A 26530-nucleotide genomic window follows, 5' to 3' on the forward strand; every position below is an offset into this window, starting at 1 on the left:
TCGACTGTTAGCAGTGGGTCTTTGGCGTGTGGGTGAAGATGTAGGTTGTAAACAAATCGATATTCAAATACGACGTAAAGCAGTGTAGTGTTATTAAAATGGAGTTTATTTAAGTTTGAGAGTGCTTTACCTGCCCACGAGAAGAGTATCAGTTCTGGTAATATAAGTAAATGTACGTAAATGTATATATTGTTCTGGAAAAGTATTTGTCGGCGTTTGTTAGCGTGACCTGTGTAGAGTGGGAGGCTCAATTCATGTTTTTGAAAATAGTACCATTTATTAACCATATATGTTCATTAAAAGTTGTTTCAACTCTTCCAGGAGTATCAAAATGCCCACGTACAGAGTTCAGAACCTTTATAACATATGTCTGAATAGCATTGTGTGTAATGTCAACTTTTGGTTGAAACTGAAGAAGGACCATGACAAAAATGGGAAGAAATACAGCCCATTTAGCGTCTTGCGTAAGTACTGAAAAATTGTCCATTAAGACTCGTTATACGTTGTAGCGTAAAGATGCGACAAAATTGTTTATTAATACTCGTTGTACGTTGTAGCGGAAATATGCACGGTGAACACATAGTGTCCGCTGTAAATGGTTTAAACTCCTGGTAACAATAGAAATGTTTCACACTTCAGCGATTCTACTTGTAGTAAACTAAATGACAGAAATTTATATCTTGAGTTAAATATGGTGCCGAATGAGTAGGTAGACACAATGTAAAACTTGCCAATTCTATAATTTACTCATGCAATTTGTTAAACAATGAAGTTTTTCTCAGAGGCTGTGTTCTTCTATTCAGGAAAAGTAGCTGACCTATTTTATAGAATATGTCATGAAAAAGACGCCATGTAATGACATTTTAATTAATGTTGGATGATTAAAAGCAGGAAATTTTTTTATTCTGAACTATTGTTCAAATTTTATAAATCCACACATGTAGAACTACTTTAATCCAGCAGTATGCATGTTAAGAGTTTTTATTGACTCTAACGAATTTTTAAATCAGTATGTTGTCTTTGAAAGAGTAGCCTTGATTAGGATGAATGCAGTATGGGGAGCTCTGTGTACAATAAAGGGAAAAAGAAACAAATTATTATTATTATGCAGACTTGTGTAATTTGGTGAGGTTATCCTTCTGTTATTTTGTATATTTTGCAATAAACTCCATAATAAGAGTATCGCTCAAGAGATTGTTCTTATATCAGAATTTAAAGCTAAAGTCACGTATTGGAGCTCACACCCCTGAAATCCCGGTTGTGGCGACAGACTGATCTGTAGTGCGGCTCAAAGTTTAATTAGGTCGGAATGTCACAGTTAGGTACGTAGTTGGCAAAGCCAGCAAATGTGAAAGCAGAAGATCGGACTGTGGTAAAAAATTGAGTAGTAGTTAAGCCTAAAGTTTATGTGTGCCAGAGTGCAACAAGTTGTTGTGGACAACTGCATTACTGCCCTAACAAGTGATACAATATTGTCTTTATATTGGACACAAAAATCTGAAGCAAAAGCAATGTCTAAATCTCTCAAAACACTTGGTACTCTGTTATCAGATAAGCATTACATTCCATCATGATAAAATACAACCACGTACGGAGTATTACATGGTTTCAATTTTGATTTTATTTAAGTTTCGGTTTCGGGAGGCGAAAACTACCTCCTCCCTCTCTCCCTGACATTCCCCTCCATCCCAAAATGTCATTGGCAGTACTGAAATTTTGTCTCATGCAGGTAAGTATTAACAAGTAAAATGAATGTTAATAATACCCCTGTTAGTTACAGAGAGTGTAGGCTGGTAAGACATAAATCTGTGGAGTTTGAGGACCTCATTATTGATATTTTCTTTAAATGGTTTATATAGTCCAAATATTGCTAACTGCCCAACTAAGCACGTGCCAATAAACAATTGTCTTTATGCTAGGATTGCAGAAGCTTCAGATTCCGCCTGCCTTTGACCCATAGCATCATCAGTACGGCAGAAATGGCTACTTCAACATGCACCAAATGACGACAGTTATAGTACGCACACACACACACGCCAACAAACATGTACAAAAATAAAACTGTCACAATAACATCTACACAAAAAAAAGATGAAACTAAACGGGATATCCATGGAAAATTGGGCATGAACAAGCTAAACATACAACAAGAAAAAAACAAATAACATACAAAAATTTAAATTACAACATTCCACTACACTAATTAAACCACAGGAACCAGACATTTCCCCTGAGCTATATAGCTCAACCATAGCTATCGACACCAAAAAATCAGCATCTACATCTCGGAAAAGTGGAACCAACATCTCAAAAACCGAAATATCCCATAATCATTACATCGGTTAAAACAATACCAACCTACCATAAATAAAAAACACCCAAAACATCACAATTGGTAGAAAATAAAATTAAAACAAAAGTTACTTGCCAACAAAAGCATCCGGCAAGGCAATACAACCTAGGTTACACACACACACACACACACACACACACACACACACACACACACACACACACACACTGACAACGCCACATATTCATGTCCTTGGTCCGGGTCATTGGAACTCTCGTCAACTGCATGTTGTTGCCACAAATGTGACAACATATTCAGCAATAAGACTGTGCCAGACATCATATCGTCACCCATCTCAGATTGTAATGATACACTTGGGAAATTCACTGTTCTAACCATACCTAACAAAAAATCAGTAAAAGTAGCCTAATTAGACTTCTTTCCGCACAACAAACACCAAACTAATCAAACCTAACAAAAACACTAAACACATAAACAAAAAACCTTAGTAACTCACTGAAAACACTTCCACAACCCAAGCTAGCGCAAAAAGTATCTAAACTCAAAACAAAGTTAGCGCGATGACAGCCAAAACTCAAATAAACCCAATACAACATGTTAAACTCAGTACGTCCACATCCACTGCCACAAGGTAGATACAACAATATAACATCTACAAACGCAACCAACTCATAAACTCCGGGCCTTAGTTATGTCGCACACCACACCATTATTACGTCACAGGTTAAAGCAGACTGGTGGAATTGCATGCTTCCGTTGACTGATCTGATTTTATTATTAAATCTAAACCAAATGTATTGTAGCACCAGTATATGTAGTTCATTGATTTCAGATTCCCCTGTGCAGTTGTTCATTAATGAAAATTATCCATCTGCCAGATCTTGCAGTATATTGATCTTTAAAAAGGGTACTAGAAATCATTCAGAGGCAATAAGAAGCTTGAAGGTCTGAAAAAGTTATTTTAGCTGTATCAAAACAAAATTTCACTTGAGAAAGCTATAGACCTACAAAGAGATGGGATGGATACCGAGTCCATACCTTCACGAGGCGAAAACATCTCCCCCCATCCACACGACAGTCTCAATCCCCCCCCCCCTCCAAAATGTCATTGGCAGTGCTGAAATTTGCCTCTTGCAAGTAAGCATTAGCAAGAAATTTGGTTTTTTGTAGTTTTATGAGAAAGTAATATGGCAGTCTAATTACCAGTTACATAAACAAGGTCCAATCTTACTTCAACAGTTGACATATTGACTGCTAAAAACTAGTAATTGTAGAAATTGAAACATTATTTTAAGTAAATGGAATTAGCTGACACAGTATCACAGTGAATCACATAAAATATAAGAATCTCCACAAAAATAGTTGAATATGAATATTCCTTTAAAATGCATTATTTTAAACTTGGTGACTAGGAATTCAAACTGATAAGCTGTCAAAGCTGCATTAACCTGCTCTGGGTGCTGTACAGATATGTTAGGAAATTGGAACAGTGTTCATGAATCAGCATATCATATTAAAAATACAGTCAGTTGGAATGTTGAAGTGTCCATCCCACATTCTCCAGCGCAACTGGTGACGCCTTTTGTTCCCTGTTACTGATGAGTGTCCTAAAGACAAATGAAGGTAGTGGACAGCATAGCAAGGAGACAAAGAACCACACAAGTGACATCAATCTCACCTGAGGTATTACACAACTTCTTGATGAACTGCACAGGTCATGGAAAACCTGCTACACTGGAAATAGATAAAAATAACTTGTAAGTTATTTCAAGTGGACTGTTGTTAGTTGCCACATTGTATACTGAATTTTATGCAAACTTGATAACTGACATAGTGAGGATATCTTTTAGGTTTGTCAGACTTATTCAAAAACATAATGATATTAACTTATGGTGGCTCCTGACGTAACTTACAAACTGCATGTTTGAAGTTAGAAAAGTCCCTGATGACATGAAATCCACAGTTTTTGTCCCAGTTTATTATTCTCATAATATGTATAGTCACAGAACACTGTGTGAAAGAGCAACAAAGTACTTTGAGAATAATAATCTAATCTCTTTGTTCAATGGCTGAAAGACTATCAGTTATTGAAGCTGTGAAGTCAGTAGTTACGGATTTTCTCAGATGTTTCAAAAGCTGTTCATTTGCCCATGTTGTGCTCCTTGGTCTGAGTAAAGAATTTGACACACTATCACATGGTAGCCTAATACCTAAATTTGAAAAACATGACGTCAAGGAGGACAAACTGTCATTAATCAAATGGTATTTTAGACAGGAAATGAGTTGTCACAGTAAATAATTGTAGATCGAATTCTGTACCAGTTACTATGGTGGTAATGTATACTGATGGTACAACCCTAGTAATAACTAAACCCAATATATGAAAAGTGAAAAGGGAAACAGTGACAAGTCTGCACTATGGTGACATAAAAATAAAAGCAAAACTGAATCTAAATACTTTTTTCACCTAAACTGTCTCTATAAATACTAATTTTTTGTATAAACTGACTAAAAAAGTAAATGAGTGTGAATCTCTCAGACTAGTAGGAATCAATTTGGACCCATAACTGAAATGGAATGCACACCCAGAGCAATTACGCATAAACAATCACAAATGATTTTCTTATTGTGCAAATTAAAAGCCTTTGTTAGTGAAGAACAGCTTCTGTCTGAATATTGTGCTTTCTTACAATCACACTTGACAAACATAAATATCATATGGGACAACTATTATGGTGGGAAAACGTTTGTCGCAAAAGCAAAAGAGCAGTGATAAAAATAACAAGCATTACAGACTGAAATTCATTCCAACCAGAACTAAAAATACTAACTGCACCTTCCCTATGTATTAAAGCTTGCCATGCCTCAGTGAAAAGCAGCCAGGCACTTTTAACAGACAGAAGTGCCACCCACTTTTGTGGAACAAGAAACAGGAGTAATATAGATTTAGAATAAACTAGATTATGTAAGTACCAATATAGTAGTAAATAGACTGGCATGAAGTTGTACAACAAACTACCTCTGATAGAGATCAACAACATAGTTATTTTGAGAGTTGTCTACTGAACCTATTAACAGTTATGTTTATGAGGTAGAAGGAAACTATACTGGTATTCAAAATATAAATCATTATTTTTAATGTAAAATCTAAATGTAATGTGTAATTTTTAATGCAAAATCTTATTATTGTACGATTATCAGAAGCTGTATCATGCACATGATGAATAAATATGAAATACAGCTTGTGATGCAATACTTGGATGTGGTAATAATCTTAAACCATTTTTTGATGCCTCTCTCTACCATTGGTAATAAACACCGTTCTGGAGATGCTATAGCTTTCTGCACTGGCAGTGGCTTTTACCTTGTGAAGGCTTATTATTCTACTTTGCGGAATAATGCTCTCGGATAGCTATGTGGTCCAGAAATGCTTGCGTATTTTTCTAATTTATTTCACATATTATTGTTAGTGAAGTTCCTCCTTGGCTACAAAACTCAGAGTACAGTTCGCCACAGCTCTGCAGCATTTGAAGAGCAAGACATAGGGATTTGACAGTCTGCTTTAGTTTTATGTAGCCTGTGTATGACCCATACAAAATTATGTACACTTGTCAGTGTGTATTGTAATCAATTTAGGCCTATGTCAAAATATTTCTTTATTGTCATATGATTAGGCCACAAACAACTTGATTCACAATCACTGTGTTAAAACCATGTGAACTACTGTTTTCCATCAAAACCCAACTCCTGAAGCATACAAAGTGTACTTCATCCTGCATTCTTTTGCAGAATACATCACTCACTGTCTCACTTTGATTGAAGTTTTATAAATCTTCAGGAAACAATGTCACTTGATATCAATATGAGGGATTGCTACTCGGAAGTGGTTTTTTTAAATGTTGGTATTGTCTGCCAAACAAAGCTTTAAAACTTGTCTTGGCTTTGACCAAAATTCATATTTGATTTAGATTTGCAAGATTTGAGACAGAATGCATTCTTTAAGGGGCTCCGGAAGGGCTCAAAATCATGAAAAGTTCAATTTTTACTTTTTTGCGTTTTCTGTATCTGCAGACTATTACCTTTTAATAGATATATAATTTATTCAATTCCGAAGACAACTATTTTTAAATTTTTTTTTAAATGTGTTCTACATGGGCGTGACCCACTGTGGCACTGTTAAACTGCTGTCAAATGGTGTTATTATTAACGTCCGTGTTCATCAGGTACTTTTTAGTGATGTGAGATAAAGTATGTGTTGTGGCTAACCTGTGATGGTTCAATATATATCGCTGGTGTGACTGTCGATTGTTTCATGTTTATTTACTCTGTCGTTATCTCAAAAATATTCGTAATTAATTCTGTTTCTTGAGTCTCTGTTTTGTTGAAGTATAATAATGAGTAAAAGTAAAGTTATTAGAAATCCTCTGAAGGCTTTTAAGAAAAGGAGAAATGTTGGAAAGCCAAATGTATGTGTTATTACTGTAAACAATAAAGACGATAACCAAGTGAGTGAACCTAACCTCTCAAGTACACCTGCCCATAGCAGTCAAAGTGGGAAAGAAAATACTTCACAGAAGAAGCTTGGTTCAATGAGTGAAAACTATGAATGTTCTATGGGCGAATCGGATGTGAATGAAATATTTGATATGTCGGTTCTCAAAGGAATTTTTTCAAACTGTGTAAGATGTACTCATTGTAGTGAAGTTGGTCTGGAACTCTCCATAATAAAGCACGTAGGACTTGCTAGTGAAATACAACTGAAATGTGATAAGTGTTCATACATGACCACCTTTTGGAACAGTGTTGCAGTAACTGCAACTGAAGAAAATGGTAGCAAAATCTACGAACACAACAACGAGCGATGCTTGCTTTAGACAAGGAACGCCTTCGGGCTGCAGACAGGGCTGTAAAGAGTCTAGACATACAAGCAAGAGTAAACAGGAGGAGGAACAAGAGGAAGCTGGAGGAGGAGTTTGCAGAGGATGAAGATAATCCATCCTATGGACCTGGAATGCACTAAAAAGTTAATCCAATCTTTGTCGCTCGATTCCCAAAACTTTTATTTTCTCATACTAATTACATGTTTTGTAAGGATCTTCCAAACATATTTGTTTCAAACTTTCAGTAAATGTTACACAGTACCTTCTGCATAATTTAACACAGCCTTTTTCCAAAAAAACTGTATATTTTTGAATATATAAATAAAAAATTGCAAAAAAATGTTGTGAATTTTCATTACAATTGAAAAAAAATCATCTTTAATAACTGAACTAAAATTTTGTAAAATCCCTGTGTTAAGTTGTAGCCCATATTCCAATAAATAATCTGGTATAGGGCATTCCGGAGCCCCTTAAGTAGGTTTCAATTCATTGTCATGCATAACATTTTACATAAAATGCATTTATTTCCCAAACTGTACAACATAGTCTTCTCCATGTAGAGCCTCTTCGCCATTTATGCATTGCTTCAAATTCTGGTGGGAGCCACTGCTGCTTCACTCTAATGTTCCGCGACTTAAAGTGTAGGTGTGGGTTATACTGATTTATTTCCTCAAATCACCTTCCACTTCTTTACGAGGTGACTTACTTGGAATTTTGCAGCCCCTCTTCTTTACAGGATAGTTGACTGCTGGAAAATCTCTCGTCTTCTTCTCCGTTGAATAGCGCTAGGCGCAGCAACTTTTAAGCCTCTTTCTACGTATAAAATGAGTAGACATACAAGCTTTCCTTCTTGTCAGTTATTTTGACTTTCATGCGGAACATAATTCACACTTTCTACATACATATGCAACTTTGTATAAGTATCTCCTACCGTTGAACATTAGAAACAAAATGAGATACAGTTAAAGGAAAGTTGGCTTGACTACCATGACTTTCTTAAAATGAATCAGAAAATACGTCTTGGCTCTACCAAGGCTGAGTCAAGATTCTACAAGAGTACTTTTCAACTGTTTTTGTTTTGAATAACAGTAGTCAATGACACAATAAGCACAAAGTGGCATAAAAACTCCATGGTTCTTTGTTACATACACATTAAAACCTCTGTGGATTGCCTGACAGGTACTTGTTGATGCCGTACGACCGCCGCGTCTACTTCCTTCCTGTGGCTGATTTTAAAGCTGCACACACAAACATGTGACATGTAGTAGGTAGAATTTTCCCATCCCACACTCGTATCTAGAATATTGTGTGTTCGAGATGGTAGAAAGCTGAGTGGCTCTAGAATTTGCACAGAAATTCTCGAATCACTACACCATCTCTAATCTCCATCCTGCCCCCTCCCCCCTCCTTTTAAGTATACACAACATTGAACAGAATTCATTATATAGTTTGGTAAGAGATGAAATATAGCTTTAAATGAGGACTTTCCTCTTATTTTACTTAAGAGATGAACATGGGCAGTTTTAGGACAAAATTTGAGTTTTGTTGTGTAGTGTCCAGCTCAGCCAGCCACACTCTTTTGCTGCAGTGACTTATCAATTGCCACTGGACTTACTTCATCACTTATAGTATGTTTCAGAAATCACCAAATGTCAATGGAATCTGTGGGGAGAGGAAGAGGACATTTAAAATATTGTAATGATTTTAAGCACACATAGGTCAAAAGATTTTAATAAGGGTACTACAGTCTGTAGTATACGTGAGGCCTCCCGAAAAAACACTTCTGTCAGCAACAAAAAATCTCTAGTCGTAATATTGTCTGATGAGTTATGGCTTCTCTTTGGTTTAACACCATGAGCCACTTTTTGGCAAAGCGGAACCCCTACGACTACATACAGTTTAGATAAATGGCAGGCAATATATCGTCTTTAAATTTTGGCCTTTTATCGTCTTGTCTCCTGTTACAAAAGGTACGTAATGTCAGTTACTGTGATGACTGCAACTGTTAACTAGAATGAAACAAATATATAATTGTGTGGTAATAAAAAAAATGTGAACTGTGAAGTGTGAGAAGTAATTAGAGTTATTTCAGCGCAAAACCTTTCAGCAGCAGACGTTCCCTATTAATTGGGTACTGTATATAGCCCAAACGTTATTGAGTGAAGGTGTTGTGCGGCAGAGAGTCCTTCTTCTCTCTTTTTTTTTTTCACCAGCTCTGAACTTTCTGAAAAATTAGGCAACAGTTGACTGGAAAAGGGTATAAAACACAGTAGTAGACAAATGGAGAGCCTTGCAAGGTATTACGTAGAAAGACAAACTCCCAGTTAAAATCATTGGATAACACATGAGACGCTTGATCTGATTTTCGAAAGAAGAAACCAAAAATGCAGTAAATGAAGCAAGCAAAAAGGAATACCGATGTTTAAATGTGAGATTGACAGAACATGCAAACTGTCAGAACAGCAATGGTTAGATAAGAAATGCAGGGATGCAGAAGCATGCTTACCTGGGGGAATCATAGGTGCCACATACAGGAAGATTAAAAGAGACCTTTGGAGGACAGAGCTGCGGTATGAATACCAAGAGCTCAGATGGAAAAAACAGTACTAAGCAAAGAAGGGAGAACTGAAAGGTGTAAGGAATATATGGCGGGGCTCTACAAGGGAAATTTAATTTGTAGGCAGTATTATAGAAAGATGATGAGTTTGGAGATAGGATACTGCGAGAAGAATTTGACTGAACATTCAAAGCAACAATGCCCTTAGTGTAGATGACAATCCATTAGAATTATTGAGATATTTGGGAGAGCCAGCCGTGACAAAACTATTCCATCTGTTGTGCAGTATGTATGGGACAGGGCAAAATACCCTCACAATTGAAGAAGAATGTAATAATTCCAATTCCAAAGAAGGTATGTGCTGACAGTTGTGACTGCCGTAGAACTATTTTAATAAATTATGTTCTCCAGCACTGATATGTGAGTTATTCAACACGCTTCCAGAGCACTGTATTGACAATGAATAATTCACCACCAGAAGTCATCCATTTTGTTTACCATGCTTCCAGAAGAGACATGACCTGTAACTTTCTGTGATGTAGTTATAAATAATTTGTGCTCAACAAAAATGTGTGTTGTTGAAAAAGAAAACAGAAACCAACCCTAGCAGAAATTTTGAGAGGGAATCAAAAGTTCAGTAAGAAGAAGTAAAAATTTTGAGGTTTGCTGGTATCATAAGTTTTTTAGAGACAGCAAAGGACTCGGAAAATCGGTTGCATGAAAAGGATAGTGCCTAGAAGAGAGATTATAAGATGAGCAACAACAAATGTAAAACAAGGGCATTTAATGTAGTCTAATTGAATCAGATAATGCTGAAGGTAGTAGACTAGGAAGTATTAGGTGGGTTGTGCTATTTGGTCAACAAAATAACTGATGATGGCCAAGGCCTTTCTAAAAATAAAAGAAGAAGAAGAAAGTGTTGACATATATTATAAATTTAAGGTTTTGGAAGTCTCTTCTGAAGATACTTGTCTTGAGTGTAGCCTTGTGCAGAACTGAAACATGGCTTGAAATATGGTGCTACAGGAGAATGCTTAAGGTTATATGGGTAAGTGGTGTAACTAATGAGCACACACTGCATCATATTTGGGGAAGAAAGAAATTTATGGCACAACTTGACTAAAAGACGGAACTGGTTGACAGGAGTGCCTGTAGACCAGTCTTCAGACTAAAGATCACAACAACATAAAGGCATTGCCTGTTAATTTGAATTTGATTTACAGATGTCAGAAAACCGTACAAGAGTGAAAATACACATCACAAGTTAAAATAGCATCAAATATTTTTAGAACAAGTCTTGCTTTCAGTGTGTGTGTGCAGTGTTGCAGAACTGTGATTATGTTCATTTGCTATTCCTCACTGTGTAACATATTGCTTAGTGCATAGTCTTGTCTAGTCTTGTCCATTCCTCAAACACATGTATGGGATGATTTTCAAGCAACTGTCTGTACTAAGAGATCTGTTGAAGCATATGTACAGAACATGGATTGTTAAAGTCCATGCAGCAGGGCTTGAAAGTTATTGGTATGGTTGTGGTAAATACCTACAAAGTTTGTTAAGAAGTGTTCAGTGTTCTTGGGCTTGGCAGCTTACGTAAAGGTGGTGCACTACGTTGTAATTGACAGCAGTTTTCATTTGCCAATTGTCCATCCCCAATTTCAGCTGTGGACTATTTTGTTTAGGTGATAATGAATTCACAAGGTATTTCAAAATATTTCTCAATGAATACTTCCAAGACATCTCTAAGTGATTGGCTCAGTGATCTTTTCTTGTGCAACCAACTGGTTGTAAAGAGCAACCAGCCTCTCTTTTGACTGCATAGTTTTCAGTGTATGTTTAGATTTTAGACACATGTATGGTTGAACAAGTCCGGGGTCAGCGAGAGACGTAGATACAAAAGAATGCCTTACCAGGGTGATTTTTTGCTCATTTTAAGATTTCCTATATCCATGTTTTATAACGTAGTCATCATGACATTGCATAACAGAACTAGAAACACACAGAAACAAACACATACCTCACATGGCTAATTTGATAAAACAAATTAAATAATTGCCAACAAACTGAACTGAGATTAAAAATTGTAATACATCAAAATATGATTTGAACCATGGAACTGCATTAAATAATGGCAGTGTACCACACACATTGTGTCCTGGAAAATCATAAGAGATAAACCATAAATGAAAAAGCTTCCATACACATCTGAAGGTTGACAGCTTGTTAGTGCAACCATTCTCTTCTACAGTTGGCTGTTCATTTCAGTTCCGTTGAATTATCACAACCTGTCATCTTATTCATGAATTCCAAACAATTCGTCCTAGGCCATGGATGGACAACCAGTGGCCTGTGGGCCAGATCTGGCCCACGATTGACTTCAATCTTGCCCACAGAAGGAATTTGTGGGAGAGAGAGTGAGGTATTTCAGAATTTTGCAACGGAAATTTTTGAGAAGGCTATTGTAAAAATGTCGTAAGTAAAGAAAGTTGGGGTGAACAAAAGTGAATGTACTGTCAAAAATACAGGTTTTGAGGCATAATTTGTTAGCATGACATGTTGAGAAATGGGTAGTGCTATTCATATCGGTGCATTAACCCATAAAAATTTTCACGGACGTTATGTTTTGATTTCATGTGCAAAGAGCATTGTTATTGTGTTGTGAGATGAGACAGCCCTCAAGCTCGAGTAAGTTCGTGAATCAGGCCCATGGGTCACCAGAGGTTGTCCATGCCCTTGCCCATCTTCTTCCTTTCTTTCCCAGAACTTTCCCTTCAAGAATATTAATGATGAAAGTGTTGTGTGATGATATTTCCAGTACATTTCATTTGTCTCTCTTCATTTCCTTTAATAATCTGCTCTCTTCATTTACTTCCCTTAAGATGGGTTTGGTTTTCCTTCATGTACCATTTGTTCTTATCATTGTCCACCTTATCCACATGTCAGAAGCAGAAGATTCAAGTTGATTCCTTTCCAGTTTACCGAGCCCAATTGTAACTTCTGTAGAGCAGTGTGCTCCACAAAAATCATTTTGCAATGGATTTTCTATCTGTGTTCGTATATTTTCTAGTTAAAATGTTTTTCTTAGACATAAATGCCTGTTTTACCAATCCAATACTACTTTTTACTCGCATTAAGCATACTTTGTCCTCTGGACTATAGTGCAAAGACAACAAAATTGTTTCACCTGATTATTTCTGAATCACTTCTGGTGCAATCATTTTTTATGTTAGCTTTAACTTCTCCCAAATTTTTCTTTGCCCCACCATTACTTTTGCTTACCATTTGTTCACTTCTAATTCCCATATTTGAAGGGTATCTGATAGCACATGTGGCATTCTACTCATTTTGTTGTCAGAGTTGCAGCTATCACAGTGTGATCAGCGAACCAAACACAGTGCTTTCTTACACAATTGGCTTGTATTCCCTTTGTTTTCTCCTTCATGATCTGAATAGCTTCCTGAGTGGACACATGAAGATAAGAGATGTCCTTAGTGAAGAAATTACGTGTGAGTAACATACATGAATGGGTGTTTATGTTAACAGAGATGCACACATGTAGCTGCCAGAAATGATATGAAAGTAAATTGTACACAGTCTTAAGCTGCTTTCAGTTTGCGTATTTCTCCCCAGCATGCAGTACTTCACTGTGTTTTTTTTTTTTTTTTTTTTTTAATTTTTTATTTTAGATGAACATGCTAAGGGTTGATTTGGCTACCCATATCATTCCTTTTAGAATAATTTTATTAGTTTGATTTTCATAGATTAGAGGGACCAGTGATCTAGCAGTTTGATACCTTAAAGCCATCAGTCAAATCTGTATTCTACACTTTGTAAAGAAGAGAAAAGACTAGCTGAGCAATGTTATCAGTTGAAACATATATGATGTGCACTTCTAAATAGATTTTTGAATCTTTTTACCTCAGTCAGTGAAAATGGAACCCTTATAGGATCACTTTGTTGTCCATCTGTTCTGTTCAGACATCTTTTATGCATTAACGTGAAATCTATGTCAAATATGAAGGTCTATAGTGCCTTGACAGAGTAAAAAATTTAAGCTTCTGAGTCCATGCAATCAAAAGATACAGCCATTTACATCACATATTTAGATAATCTCAAACTCACTAATCAAAATCTATCACTGCCCACCACGATGCTTGATGCAGCCTAGTGGTGTTGCGGGCATGTGACACAGTAACAAAAGTATGTAAATGGAGGAGACAATGACAGGGGATCACCCTAGCGAAGATATGGGCTGCAGATGGGGAAATCCATTTTGATAAGTGACTGAAGAGGGGCAGCAGCCTTTTCAGTAGTTGCAGGGGCAACAGTCTGGATGATTGACTGATCTGGCCTTGTAACATTAACCAAAACGGCCTTGCTGTGCTGGTACTGCGAACGGCTGAAAGCAAGGGGAAACTACAGCCGTAATTTTTCCCGAGGACATGCAGCTTTACTGTATGGTTAAATGATGATGGCGTCCTCTTGGGTAAAATATTCCGGAGGTAAAATAGTCCCCCATTCGGATCTCCGGGCGGGGACTACTCAGGAGGACGTCGTTATCAGGAGAAAGAAAACTGGTGTTCTACGGATCGGAGCGTGGAATATCAGATCCCTTAATCGGGCAGGTAGGTTAGAAAATTTAAAAAGGGAAATGGATAGGTTAAAGTTAGATATAGTGGGAATTAGTGAAGTTCGGTGGCAGGAGGAACAAGACTTTTGGTCAGGTGATTACAGGGTTATAAATACAAAATCAAATAGGGGTAATGCAGGAGTAGGTTTAATAATGAATAAAAAAATAGGAGTGCGGGTTAGCTACTACAAACAGCATAGTGAACGCATTATTGTGGCCAAGATAGACACAAAGCCCATGCCTACTACAGTAGTACAAGTTTATATGCCAACTAGCTCTGCAGATGATGAAGAAATAGATGAAATGTATGACGAGATAAAAGAAATTATTCAGGTAGTGAAGGGAGACGAAAATATAATAGTCATGGGTGACTGGAATTCGTCAGTAGGAAAAGGGAGAGAAGGAAACATAGTAGGTGAATATGGATTGGGGGGAAGGAATGAAAGAGGAAGCCGCCTTGTAGAATTTTGCACAGAGCATAACTTAATCATAGCTAACACTTGGTTCAAGAATCATAAAAGAAGGTTGTATACCTGGAAGAATCCTGGAGATACTAAAAGGTATCAGATAGATTAAATAATGGTAAGACAGAGATTTAGGAACCAGGTTTTAAATTGTAAGACATTTCCAGGGGCAGATGTGGATTCTGACCACAATCTATTGGTTATGAACTGCAGATTGAAACTGAAGAAACTGCAAAAAGGTGGGAATTTAACGAGATGGGACCTGGATAAACTGAAAGAACCAGAGGTTGTAGAGAGTTTCAGGGAGAGCATAAGGGAACAATTGACAGGAATGGGGGAAAGAAATACAGTAGAAGAAGAATGGGTAGCTCTGAGGGATGAAGTAGTGAAGGCAGCAGAGGATCAAGTAGGTAAAAAGACGAGGGCTAATAGAAATCCTTGGGTAACAGAAGAAATATTGAATTTAATTGATGAAAGGAGAAAATATAAAAATGCAGTAAATGAAGCAGGCAAAAAGGAATACAAACGTCTCAAAAATGATATCGACAGGAAGTGCAAAATGGCTAAGCAGGGATGGCTAGAGGACAAATGTAAGGATGTAGAGGCTTGTCTCACTAGGGGTAAGATAGATACTGCCTACAGGAAAATCAAAGAGACCTTTGGAGAGAAGAGAACCACCTTTATGAATATCAAGAGCTCAGATGGCAACCCAGTTCTAAGCAAAGAAGGGAAGGCAGAAAGTGGGAAGGAGTATATAGAGGGTTTATACAAGGGCGATGTACTTAAGGACAATATTATAGAAATGGAAGAGGATGTAGATGAAGACGAAATGGGAGATAAGATACTGCGTGAAGAGTTTGACAGAGCACTGAAAGACCTGAGTCGAAACAAGGCCCCGGGAGTAGACAACATTCCATTAGAACTACTGATGGCCTTGGGAGAGCCAGTCATTACAAATCTCTACCATCTGGTGAGCTCGATGTATGAGACAGGCGAAATACCCTCAGACTTCAAGAAGAATATAATAATTCCAATCCCAAAGAAAGCAGGTGTTGACAGATGTGAAAATTACCGAACTATCAGTTTAATAAGTCACAGCTGCAAAATACTAACGCGAATTCTTTACAAACGAATGGAAAAACTGGTAGAAGCGGACCTCGGGGAAGATGAGTTTGGATTCCGTAGAAATGTTGGAACACATGAGGCAATACTAACCTTACGACTTATCTTAGAAGAAAGATTAAGGAAAGACAAACCTACGTTTCTAGCATTTGTAGACTTAGAGAAAGCTTTTGACAATGTTAACTGGAGTACTCTCTTTCAAATTCTGAAGGTGGCAGGGGTAAAATACAGGGAGCGAAAGGCTATTTACAATTTGTACAGAAAGCAGATGGCAGTTATAAGAGTCGAGGGGCATGAAAGGGAAGCAGTGGTTGGGTAAGGAGTGAGACAGGGTTGTAGCCTCTCCCCGATGTTATTCAATCTGTATATTGAGCAAGCAGTAAAGGAAACAAAAGAAAAATTCGGAGTAGGTATTAAAATTCATGGAGAAGCAGTAAAAACTTTGAGGTTCGCCGATGACATTGTAATTCTGTCAGAGACAGCAAAGGACTTGGAAGAGCAGTTGAACGGAATGGACAGTGTCTTGAAAGGAGGATATAAGATGAACATCAACAAAAGCAAAATGAGGGTAATGGAATGTAGTCAAATTAAGTCTGGTGATGCTGAGGGAATTAGATTAGGAAATGAGACACTTAAAGTAGTAAAGGAGTTTTGCTATTTAGGGAGTAAAATAACTGATGATGGTCGAAGCAGAGAGGATATAAAATGTAGACTGGCAATGGCAAGGAAAGTGTTTCTGAAGAAGAGAAATTTGTTAACATCGAGTATAGATTTAAGTGTCAGGAAGTCGTTTCTGAAAGTATTTGTATGGAGTGTAGCCATGTATGGAAGTGAAACATGGACGATAACTAGTTTGGACAAGAAGAGAATAGAAGCTTTCGAAATGTAGTGCTACAGAAGAATGCTGAAGATAGGGTGGGTAGATCACATAACTAATGAGGAGGTATTGAATAGGATTGGGGAGAAGAGGAGTTTGTGGCACAACTTGACAAGAAGAAGGGATCGGTTGGTAGGACATGTTTTGAGGCATCAAGGGATCACAAATTCAGCATTGGAGGGCACCGTGGAGGGTAAAAATCGTAGAGGGAGACCAAGATATGAATACACTAAGCAGATTCAGAAGGATGTAGGTTGCAGTAGGTACTGGGAGATGAAGAAGCTTGCACAGGATAGAGTAGCATGGAGAGCTGCATCAAACCAGTCTCAGGACTGAAGACCACAACAACAACAAGTGACTTTGACAAAGGTCAAATTATTATTATGCAGAGCCTATGAATATATCTCAAAAACAGTAAAGCTGGCCGAAATGTTCACATACTACTGTCGTGAGCATGTACAGGAAGCATTAGCACATTGGAACTACCAGTAGGTGCTAAATGTTTGGATATCCCCGACTCTTCACGAACATGGGGTTTGGAGGCTTGTCTGCTGTACAAAGTAGGATAGATGGTGATCTGTGGTATCTCTGCCAAAAGAGTACATTGCTAGTACGTACCGTTCGTCGTACGAGGGGGGGGGGGGAGACCGAAAAGTAATGGGAATTGTGCTGCGTTGGGGGGGGGGGGGGGGGAGTGGCAGAACCCATTGTTAGACCAGGTGTCTTTTACGGTCACACCACCTGAGACAATGTGCAAAGTTGTGTTGCTTGGAGTGCATTGGTTTGACTGTGAGAGTTCTTTTTAGTAAAATAACTTTTTCCATTTCAGCGAAAACGTGATGGCAGATTGTCGAGAGCAGTGCACGGCTGTGAAATTTTGTTTCCTGTTGTAGAAATTGGCTGTGGAAACTATTGTAATGCTTAAGATTACTTATGGGGATGCTGTTCTAAGCAAAACCAGACTCTTATGAGTGGTTTTCATGTTTTAGAATGGAGAAATGTCAGTTGAAGACCAACCCCATTCAGGGCGCCGCTGAACATCAAGAAGTGATGAAAACGATAAAATCAATGCCCTCGTTTATTAAGACCGTTGCTGAACCATTAATCAGCTCTGTGAGATGTCTGGAATATCGTGCAGTTCAATTCAGAGGATTTTATCTGAAGATTTGCACATGAGAAGGGGTGCAGTCAAATTTGTCCCTCACCTCCTCACAGAGGAGCAAAGGGAGTATAGACTTCCGTCATGCTTTGATCTTCAAAATCAGCTCAAAGAAGACCCTGAATTATTTCCAAGGTGATTAGTGGTGATGGATTGTGGTGCTGCAGATACAACCCTGAAACAAAGCAGTGGAAGACAAATGGCTTCCCAAAAAACCTCACCAAGTGAAGTCAAACTTCAAGACAATGCTCATTTGTTTCTTCGATTGCAGAGGTGTTGCGCTAGCAGAGTTTGTTCCCCTGGGTCAGACTGTCAACCAGGTATTCTACTTGGAGGTTTTGAAAAGTGTGAGGGAGAGTATCCAGAAGAAAAGGCCAGATCTTTGGCACACAGGCAAATGGTTCTCACCATGTGCTGACCCACATCACCTCTCCATAAAGCAGTTTTTGACCAAAATGGCACCCATTGTCCATCCCCCCCCCCCCCCCCCCCCCTTCTCACCGGATCTAGTCCACTGTGATTTCTTTTTGTTCCCCAGACTCAAAAGGGACTTGAAAAGAAAACATTTTGCCGCTGTGTATGAGATAAAACAGAAATTGCTGGAAGGCGTAAAGAACATCCTGATAAGTGAATTTAAAATCTGTTTTGGCCAATGGAAAGATCATTTGAAGAAGCGTGCTGTGGTCAGTGAAGAATAATTCAAAGGTGATCAAAATTTGGTGTATTAAGAAATACAACCCCCCCCCCCCCGCCCCGGCCCTCACACGTTGTTGAAAATTGAGCTCTGCAGCAGACCACCCCTATGTGTTCATATGTTGACCCAACGACGTCAACAATTTCGATTGCAGTGGCAACTGGACCATCGGGATTCAACCATTGATGAATCAAAACATGTTGGGTGTTCTGGTAAATCACATTTTTGCTACACTATGTGGTTGTCCCTACAAATGCTGTCATTGAGGTGAACAGTGGCTCAGAATGTGCCGTGTGCCACAAATGCATGCTCGCAGGACCAGTATTATGCTATGGGAGACATTCTCATGTGCTTGCATAGGTACTGTGGTAGTAATTCAAGACACGCTGACAGCTGCAAACCACCTGCATCGCTTCATGCGGGATTTCTCCCCCAACGGCGATGTCATCTTTCACCAGTACAATTGTGCGTGCCCCAGAGCCAGAACCATGCTACAGTGGTTTGAGGAGCATTATAGTGAACTCACGATGTTGATGTCTTGATGACAAAGTTCACCTGATGTAAATCCTGCAGAACACATCTGGGTTGCTGTAAAATGCCATTACCACATACACAAATCAGCGGCCCATTATTTACACGAATTACATAACCTGTGTGTAGACATCTTTTGTAGACACCTAATGCAACATACCTACACTGACCTACCAACAAACTGTCAGATCCCTGATATGCAGAATCAGTGATGTATTTCATTCCAAAGACAGACAAACAAGCTATTAAGCAGGTGGTCACAATGTTTTGGCTCATCTGTGTATATGCATGTCAGCCCTGGTTGTCTACCAGTAAAGCGTGTATCTGGAAACCGAGAGGATGAGGAATTGAATTTTGGTCATGCCTTAGATTTTTCAGTCTTCATTTTAAATTAGCTGTCACCTTTAAACAATGTGAGGAGTAATCAGAAACTGCTCCTGGTTTGGAGTCCACATGAAACTGTAGGTCCCCTTTCCCCTGGGTAAGTTAGGGACATACAAGTTGCCAAAATAGTGTCTAATTGAAAGACTTGTACCGTGCCACTGAGCCACACAAAATAATTGTTATCATTGGTATTATCATCATCCTCCTCCTTAATAAACATAATTAAATCCCCCCGCCCCCCTCCTCTCTCTCTCTCTCTCTCTCTCTCTCTCTAGCACAAAGCTGCAAGAGCTGCACTACATCTTAACTGACAGATGTTTCCATTTGCTAATAGTCCACTCCAGTTTCAGCTGGCACCGAATTCCTTGCCATGTATCTTCAAGTGATTAGCTCCTTGTTTCTTACCTGCTTTGACCTACTTAGTGTAAAGAGCAATCAACCTGTCTGTTGATTCTGTCTTGGAGGATGGGGATGACACCATCCACATCAAACTAATTATAACAATAACAAAACTTTCATTCTGTTCAGAGAGCATCAGAACTGCTGAAACACACACAAATTTTAAGTTCTCTGTCCTAATAGTCTTTGCAGAAATGAAGCACAATAAACTTCTAAGTTGTATCAATATAAAATCCATCTTCATTGTGATTTAATTCAATAAAGAAGTAACAGTGCAATTTGAACTGAAGGAATTCTTCCCTATGTAAATGACTGATATTAATGATTTCTAAAAAACTGCTACGTACGTATTAGATGTATACGTCTGGGACACACAGAGAAATCAGTGGTAGCAGAGCACAGCCTAAATGAAACATTTGATTTTGAGAAAACTATGTTGTTGTGCCAAGCCATTGGTTATTAGGACAGAATAATAAAGGAATCAATTGAAGTAATCTTGCTAATGAGGTTGAGGGCTATCAACCTGCAAGCTGTGTGCAACTCTATGGCACTCACACCCAAGAGGAGGGGTGCCACTCGTTTATAAATATGGCGACATCTGCAGTATCTTGACACTTCAGCAGAAGATAATGAATATGACTCTCATTGAGACACAATAGTATTTAACTTCACCACCCAGCTAGGAACCAGAGAACTTTTCAACAAATCTAAGATGGTTACACTAAAGTGTCACCCAGACAGGAATGTTGTTGCCATTGTCTTGGCTTTGATCTTGCGGATTCTATCAGTATTTGTCAAGTGGCATATCTCATTGCTAATTGAAGCCTGAACTATATTTCATTTCAGAACAGAATTGTCTATCTTAAGATAAATCAATCTGCTTTGCAAATTGCTTTACATCTTTATCTTTTCCTCATTGATTCCTGTTTTTCCTCTATTATCATTATGAAATTTAGCAGGAATTCAGTTGCCTGTTACATCACTGCAACACATTGGGCCTGTTCACATAGCCGAAGGCTCCAATACTCATTTGTGTAGTGGAGCTCAACTCAGAAGTTACTGGTTTGAGTACTGGCAGCAAATAATTTTCATCCCTATTATTGGCGAGGGGAGGGGAGGGTCATGGTGTACAGTTAGGGATTACCATACTCAGTTCCAATGTCTTGGTTTATATTCTCAACATCTCCAAAGTCTCTCACAGAAGGAAGGCATGTGAAACTGTTGGTGGTGATCTGTCCATTGTAAGGAGATGCTAAGCTTGACATTGCTCTTGGTACTATTGAAGAGTTTTCTATGTACTAGTATTTGATGTCATCCTCTTCTTTCTTTCAACATGATACAGTGCCAACATGACTCTACAATCTGTACACGCCCATTACAGTTGACTGCGCTTTACAGATATACTTATACATAACTCTCTCAATTTGCAAAATAAAGATGCCATTGACCACTGTGGAAGAAAAACGTTTCCAGTTAGGGTGCTGAACTTAACCCTCTGTCTCCCATCAAACCATTCCATATAAAATAATTAACCAAGAAAGCCAACAGTGTGCAAGGAGAACATTCACTAGCAATCTCTACAACTGAACTGTCTAGCATATTTCAAAGTGGAATGATGAAAATACATAATATAATGTAATTAAGTGTCTCACTATAGATTATTGAAAGGTTGCTAAACTTTTGGCCAAAGTCCTGCTTCAGATATAACATGCGCAGATATGAAAAGCACTTTTTTGGTTATGACTTCTATTACTGAAGGCAAGTAATAATTGAACTAACAGTGAGAAAGTTGACAATTATGGAGGAAAGGTGATATTAGGACTGGGAAACTGAAACTATTTAGATAGGAAGGAGGATGATATGGTGCTGTTTAGAAGTGGAGACAAATCAGAGGATGGCTAGTAGATGTTAAATTGAAATAAATTTCAGATAAAATGATTAACCAAAATTAAGGGAGGTTGCAGCAGCATGAAGATGACCACAATCAACTGTCAAATGTACGCATTGCACAAATACTGTAATTTCTGCTATTCTAAAAGATCTTTTAAAATTGTGATGTTTATCAGCTGGTTTCTGCACTGAGATTGTAAGATGAGATTAAACTTTCCTCTCAAAGCATAGATGAATTGACAAGACACAAGTAGTAATAATAGTAATGAGTGACTCTGTTTTGGATATGCATGTTTAATAGCTTTTGTTCATTGTTTTTGTAAATTTTTACTTGTTATAAAATTAATTCCGTGCAATGATGTATACACAGCATGACAGGAGGTGGTCATTGGTCATTTATTACAATTTAACACAAACATTTTTGCTATTAAATTGATTCTGTATTGGTGTGACTATTGTTCGCGAAATGTAGAAATTCCACTGATATCAGCTTCTGCCGTATTTAAGCTGGTGGTTGGGTTCCCCCAGTCAGTGAGCTTGGCAAGTAAAATTAAGCCCTGAATATGGATTCCAAAAGTAAAAACACAAGGAGTCAAATTTTGTAAGATTAGAGTGAGAAGGTCATACAGTTTACCTACCAGTACTAAACTGACTTCTAGTGAGATGTCTGGCATTTCATACATGATGTACAATTTAGTCCAGAAAGATTTTTTTTGTTTTTATGATTCCAAGAGTTCTTATTGACAAATTCAACAGTTTTGTTAGAATGTGCTATATTGTCAGATGTTCATAGAGGCATGTAATTAATATAAATAAAAGTGGCCCCCTTCTAGCCTTTTTTTTTTTTTTTTTTTTTTTTTTTTTTTTTTTTTTTTTTTTTTTTTTTAAAAAAAAAGAAGATGAAAGCCTATATTTCACTAGAAAGTGCATCCTCTTAATCATAATTTATGGAAGCAGAGGCACTGAGCTTAAAAAAATTCCAGATGAATATAATTAATGATTTGTGGTATTACATTTGTGCTGCAGTATTACATTTGGTAGATTATTTTCCTCCTTTGTCTTGTAGCTGCATCATTGGAGCAAGAACTGCTGGACACTTATGTGCGCATTCATAGTCTACCTGACAGGTATAACTTCTGGCTGGAGCATCAGGAAAAGTGGAGACTGTTTATAACTGAACACATCAGTAGACTTGCAATAACAGATTACACAGAGAAGGCAAGCCTCCTCCATATTGCTGCAACATGTAGGGTGAGTAAACTGTAATAATGTGTGTATATTTTGGATTGTAATATTTCTGGAAGTGATTTATATCTGCTTATATTTTAGTGTAGTCAAATGTAACGTATCAATGTATATTAAATGCTATATTTAATTTTTCAGGCTTTGTTATTCTCACACATCACTATTTACTGAGTTCTGTCTAATTTCAATAAATCATAACCATTTTAAATTTTGTTGCAGAACCTGAAGTACCTTGACATCAAGAATGTATATGAAGCTCTCCCATGTCTCAAAACAATAGCACCTTGTTTGAAAACAGTTGTTTCACTTAACTTTGTGACAATGGCACATATTAACAGCACCACACTGAAGTATATCCGGAATCATTGCCCAAATCTCAGGTATAGCTCCTTCTCATGTTTATTGTGTTGTAGTGCGATATCAGTAATAAAATAATACATATTAACAGTAACACATTTTCCCTGAATTTCAGGTTTCTTGGATTACGATCATGTGTTCTCAATGACAAAGCATTGGGGCATCTGAAGCATATAAATACTCTCACAGAGCTCGACATAAGGGACACAGAGGTTACAGCATCAGGCATATGTCTTGTTTTAAAACACAACCCTCAGCTGCGTAGCTTACATCATCCAGAGGTAGTGCGTGGGCTCTATAAAATGCATTCCTCTCGAACTTGGTTGGTACGTGTAGAGTCGAGTCTCTTGTCTTCTACTATGATGTCATATCAGTTGAGAGACATTGAGTTTGAGATATCAAAGAAGGATAATCCTGGAATGTTAGCTGTAGTTGTTTCATCATGTCCAGCTATTGAACGAGTCCGTGTTGAGGTTGATGCCAGTGCTCCAGCTGACTCACTCGCACCTTTAGCGAAACTTCAATATTTGACAGAGCTAGATGTCCAGTGCTGTGGTGACAGTACACACAAAGGGTGGGATGACCCTGCTTCAGCTGCTATAAATCTGTTTGCTTGTAGTATTGTGCCAATTTTAGAAGCTCGTGGCAGAAATCTGTATGCTTTCACACTGGAGGGAATTGTTTCTGTTGATATGCAGCTGATTGAACACCTCTGCCCTAATTTAGTAAGCTTAGGTTTATACTACAACTCTTATTTGGAAGAATCATTTATTATCCCTGAAGATTTGACTCTTTCAAAGCCATTTCCTGGGCTTCGCAGACTTCTATTTGGCTCTAATTCTGGAGACAGTGATTTTCCATCAGAATATTTGGAATGGCTGCTGTCAAATCAAGATTTGGAAGAACTTTCTCTCTCTGGCTCGCCTCTTTTTAATATTGAGTTATTCAATAACGCATTTGCAAATTCTTCTGCGTATCCAAACTTACGTCGTCTTGAATTAGATTACTGCAATGTGACCGCTGATGTTATAATAGAGTTTTTATATCATTGTGGTCGTAAATCATTACGAGAGCTCAGTATTTGTGGCCCATTTGTAAGAGAACAAGCAGCACCATCTCTTTGTTATATACTCTGTGAAAAATTGGATGTTCAACTTGAGGCATACTTTTATTCATTTGTGAAACTGAAAAAGAGACTAGTTCGATACAAGCAGGATCTCACTTGCATCAGGTAATGTATACTATCAATCTGTTTTCATCTGTGCTGGTTTATGAATGTAATGTAGTTAACTAGAAAAGCAAGTGTTTCATATTAAATTTTAATAACTATGTAATTTATATAATTGCTGTAGAAATATTCCGTAAACTACTTCCTATTTTTCTAAGTAACTTTTTTAAATACGAGTAGAGTGGAGAATTTACAATAAGCAACATACTGTTACAGTTATTTTATTGGTGTCACTCTCTTTCAGTATGATCTTCAGGAAATAGCATTAGACTTTGTATATTTATTTATTTTGACTTAATGAGTGTAAAGATAAAATAAACATATAACATACGACAATTTAATCTTGCATTGTTTCAGTTCAGAATTGGACATGATATCACTTCACAACAATTTCGACCATTGCCGTCTGATAGAGTTTATTGATCCTAACTGATGCAGTGGTGAGTCTTGCAATTATTAATTTGTTGTTTGTACTAGTCGTTACCAAAAGAGTGACTGTGAGATAAATGTTAAAGATTTGTCAAGGAAGTTACATACCCTTCTCTGTGATTATGGAATGTGAACATATCATTCTTTTCCTAAGCCAAAGAAATATCATTTTCAGTTAGATCATAAATTACATATTAGTATGAATTATCCAGAAATCATACATCCATTGAAATATTTGAAATCATTTTTTAGTTTTGCCAAAGATGTTACTAGTCTCTCTATTGAACAAAATGTTTCAATTCATATTAAAATAGTAATTCCACTATTAAAAATTTTGTACTTTATAAGTAACTGGATGGTTAAAATTATTTGTTATTTTTATATTGTGAACATTTTGTCAACTATTTTGACCAGGGAAAATATTAAGATATTTAGCTTCCTTAAACAACTCATGTATATCAACTCAGTCTGATGTAGAATTGTCATGAGTTCAAATACTTCTTATATATGTGTTTGAAACACTTTCTTCTTCCAGCGCATGAGTACTGCAATTTTATATGCACATTTATACAACTGTATAAATTCATTCCCTGCATATGAATTTGGTGAAGAGGCTATTAAATCTCAACCATACACTAGATAATGTTTATGTAAGAAGGAAATGTGTGCCATTTGGAATTGTGGCCAAAGTATCCAGATAGTGTCCTGTTCACTGCTAATTTAGTTTTTCAACAATTCCCACCTCACCTACCAAAAGAATGTCCACATTTACATGTGAACACAACTAATTCAGTGTTTCACATGACCATGCTCAATTTTGATAATCCTAATTACTGCTTCGTGCACATAATTTGGATCCAACTCATATTTTAAACAGTCAGGATTCCAAGTGGGACAGTGTTTGTGTTTGACAAAAATACGTGCAGTATTCTAAAACTACTTACATATTGTAATTGCGCAGTGTATTTTTTGGAGTATTGTGCCAGTACGCGCAGAATCTCGATTATAGACCTTTGTGTCATTATTCACGAGTTTCTATTTAGGGAATTGTATGTTCCGCATCAGACTGATGTTGTTGTTATAGAACGTAGCATCAGTAAATGTAATGGAATATTTGTATCGTGGTAGTACCTAAATGTGGTTGTATAATAGTGCAGTTTTATTAATATTTGAATCTCTGCTACATGTAAAAATTTTAGCTGAAGTGAAAGATAGAAAGAAAGAAAGAAAGAAAGAATCACAGGGAGAATAAACACTTGTAGCACTACTTCATTTGAGACCATGGGAAACGGATAATTTGGATAAAACTGATATGTCAGCAGGTGAAATATGCAAATATCTGTTTACTCATTAGATCATGAAGAGGAAAT

General features: G+C 37.4%; 1 protein-coding gene across 2 annotated transcripts; it reads left to right on the forward strand.

Moving 5' to 3' along the window:
• LOC124612958 lies at positions 1-25427 on the forward strand. 2 transcript variants are annotated; one of them, XM_047141478.1, is made up of 6 exons: positions 1-172; positions 322-464; positions 22968-23152; positions 23366-23526; positions 23619-24734; positions 25089-25427. In XM_047141478.1, coding segments are annotated over exons 1-6 (1683 nt in total). In that variant the 5' UTR covers positions 1-170; the 3' UTR covers positions 25165-25427. The 2 variants fall into 2 exon arrangements, with proteins under 2 accessions (XP_046997434.1, XP_046997436.1); XM_047141480.1 differs by having other exon boundaries at positions 25094-25427.
• Positions 25428-26530: the final 1103 nt, after the last annotated feature.

Source organism: Schistocerca americana, chromosome 4 (genome assembly GCF_021461395.2).
Source record: "Schistocerca americana isolate TAMUIC-IGC-003095 chromosome 4, iqSchAmer2.1, whole genome shotgun sequence".
Taxonomy (NCBI): domain Eukaryota; kingdom Metazoa; phylum Arthropoda; class Insecta; order Orthoptera; family Acrididae; genus Schistocerca; species Schistocerca americana.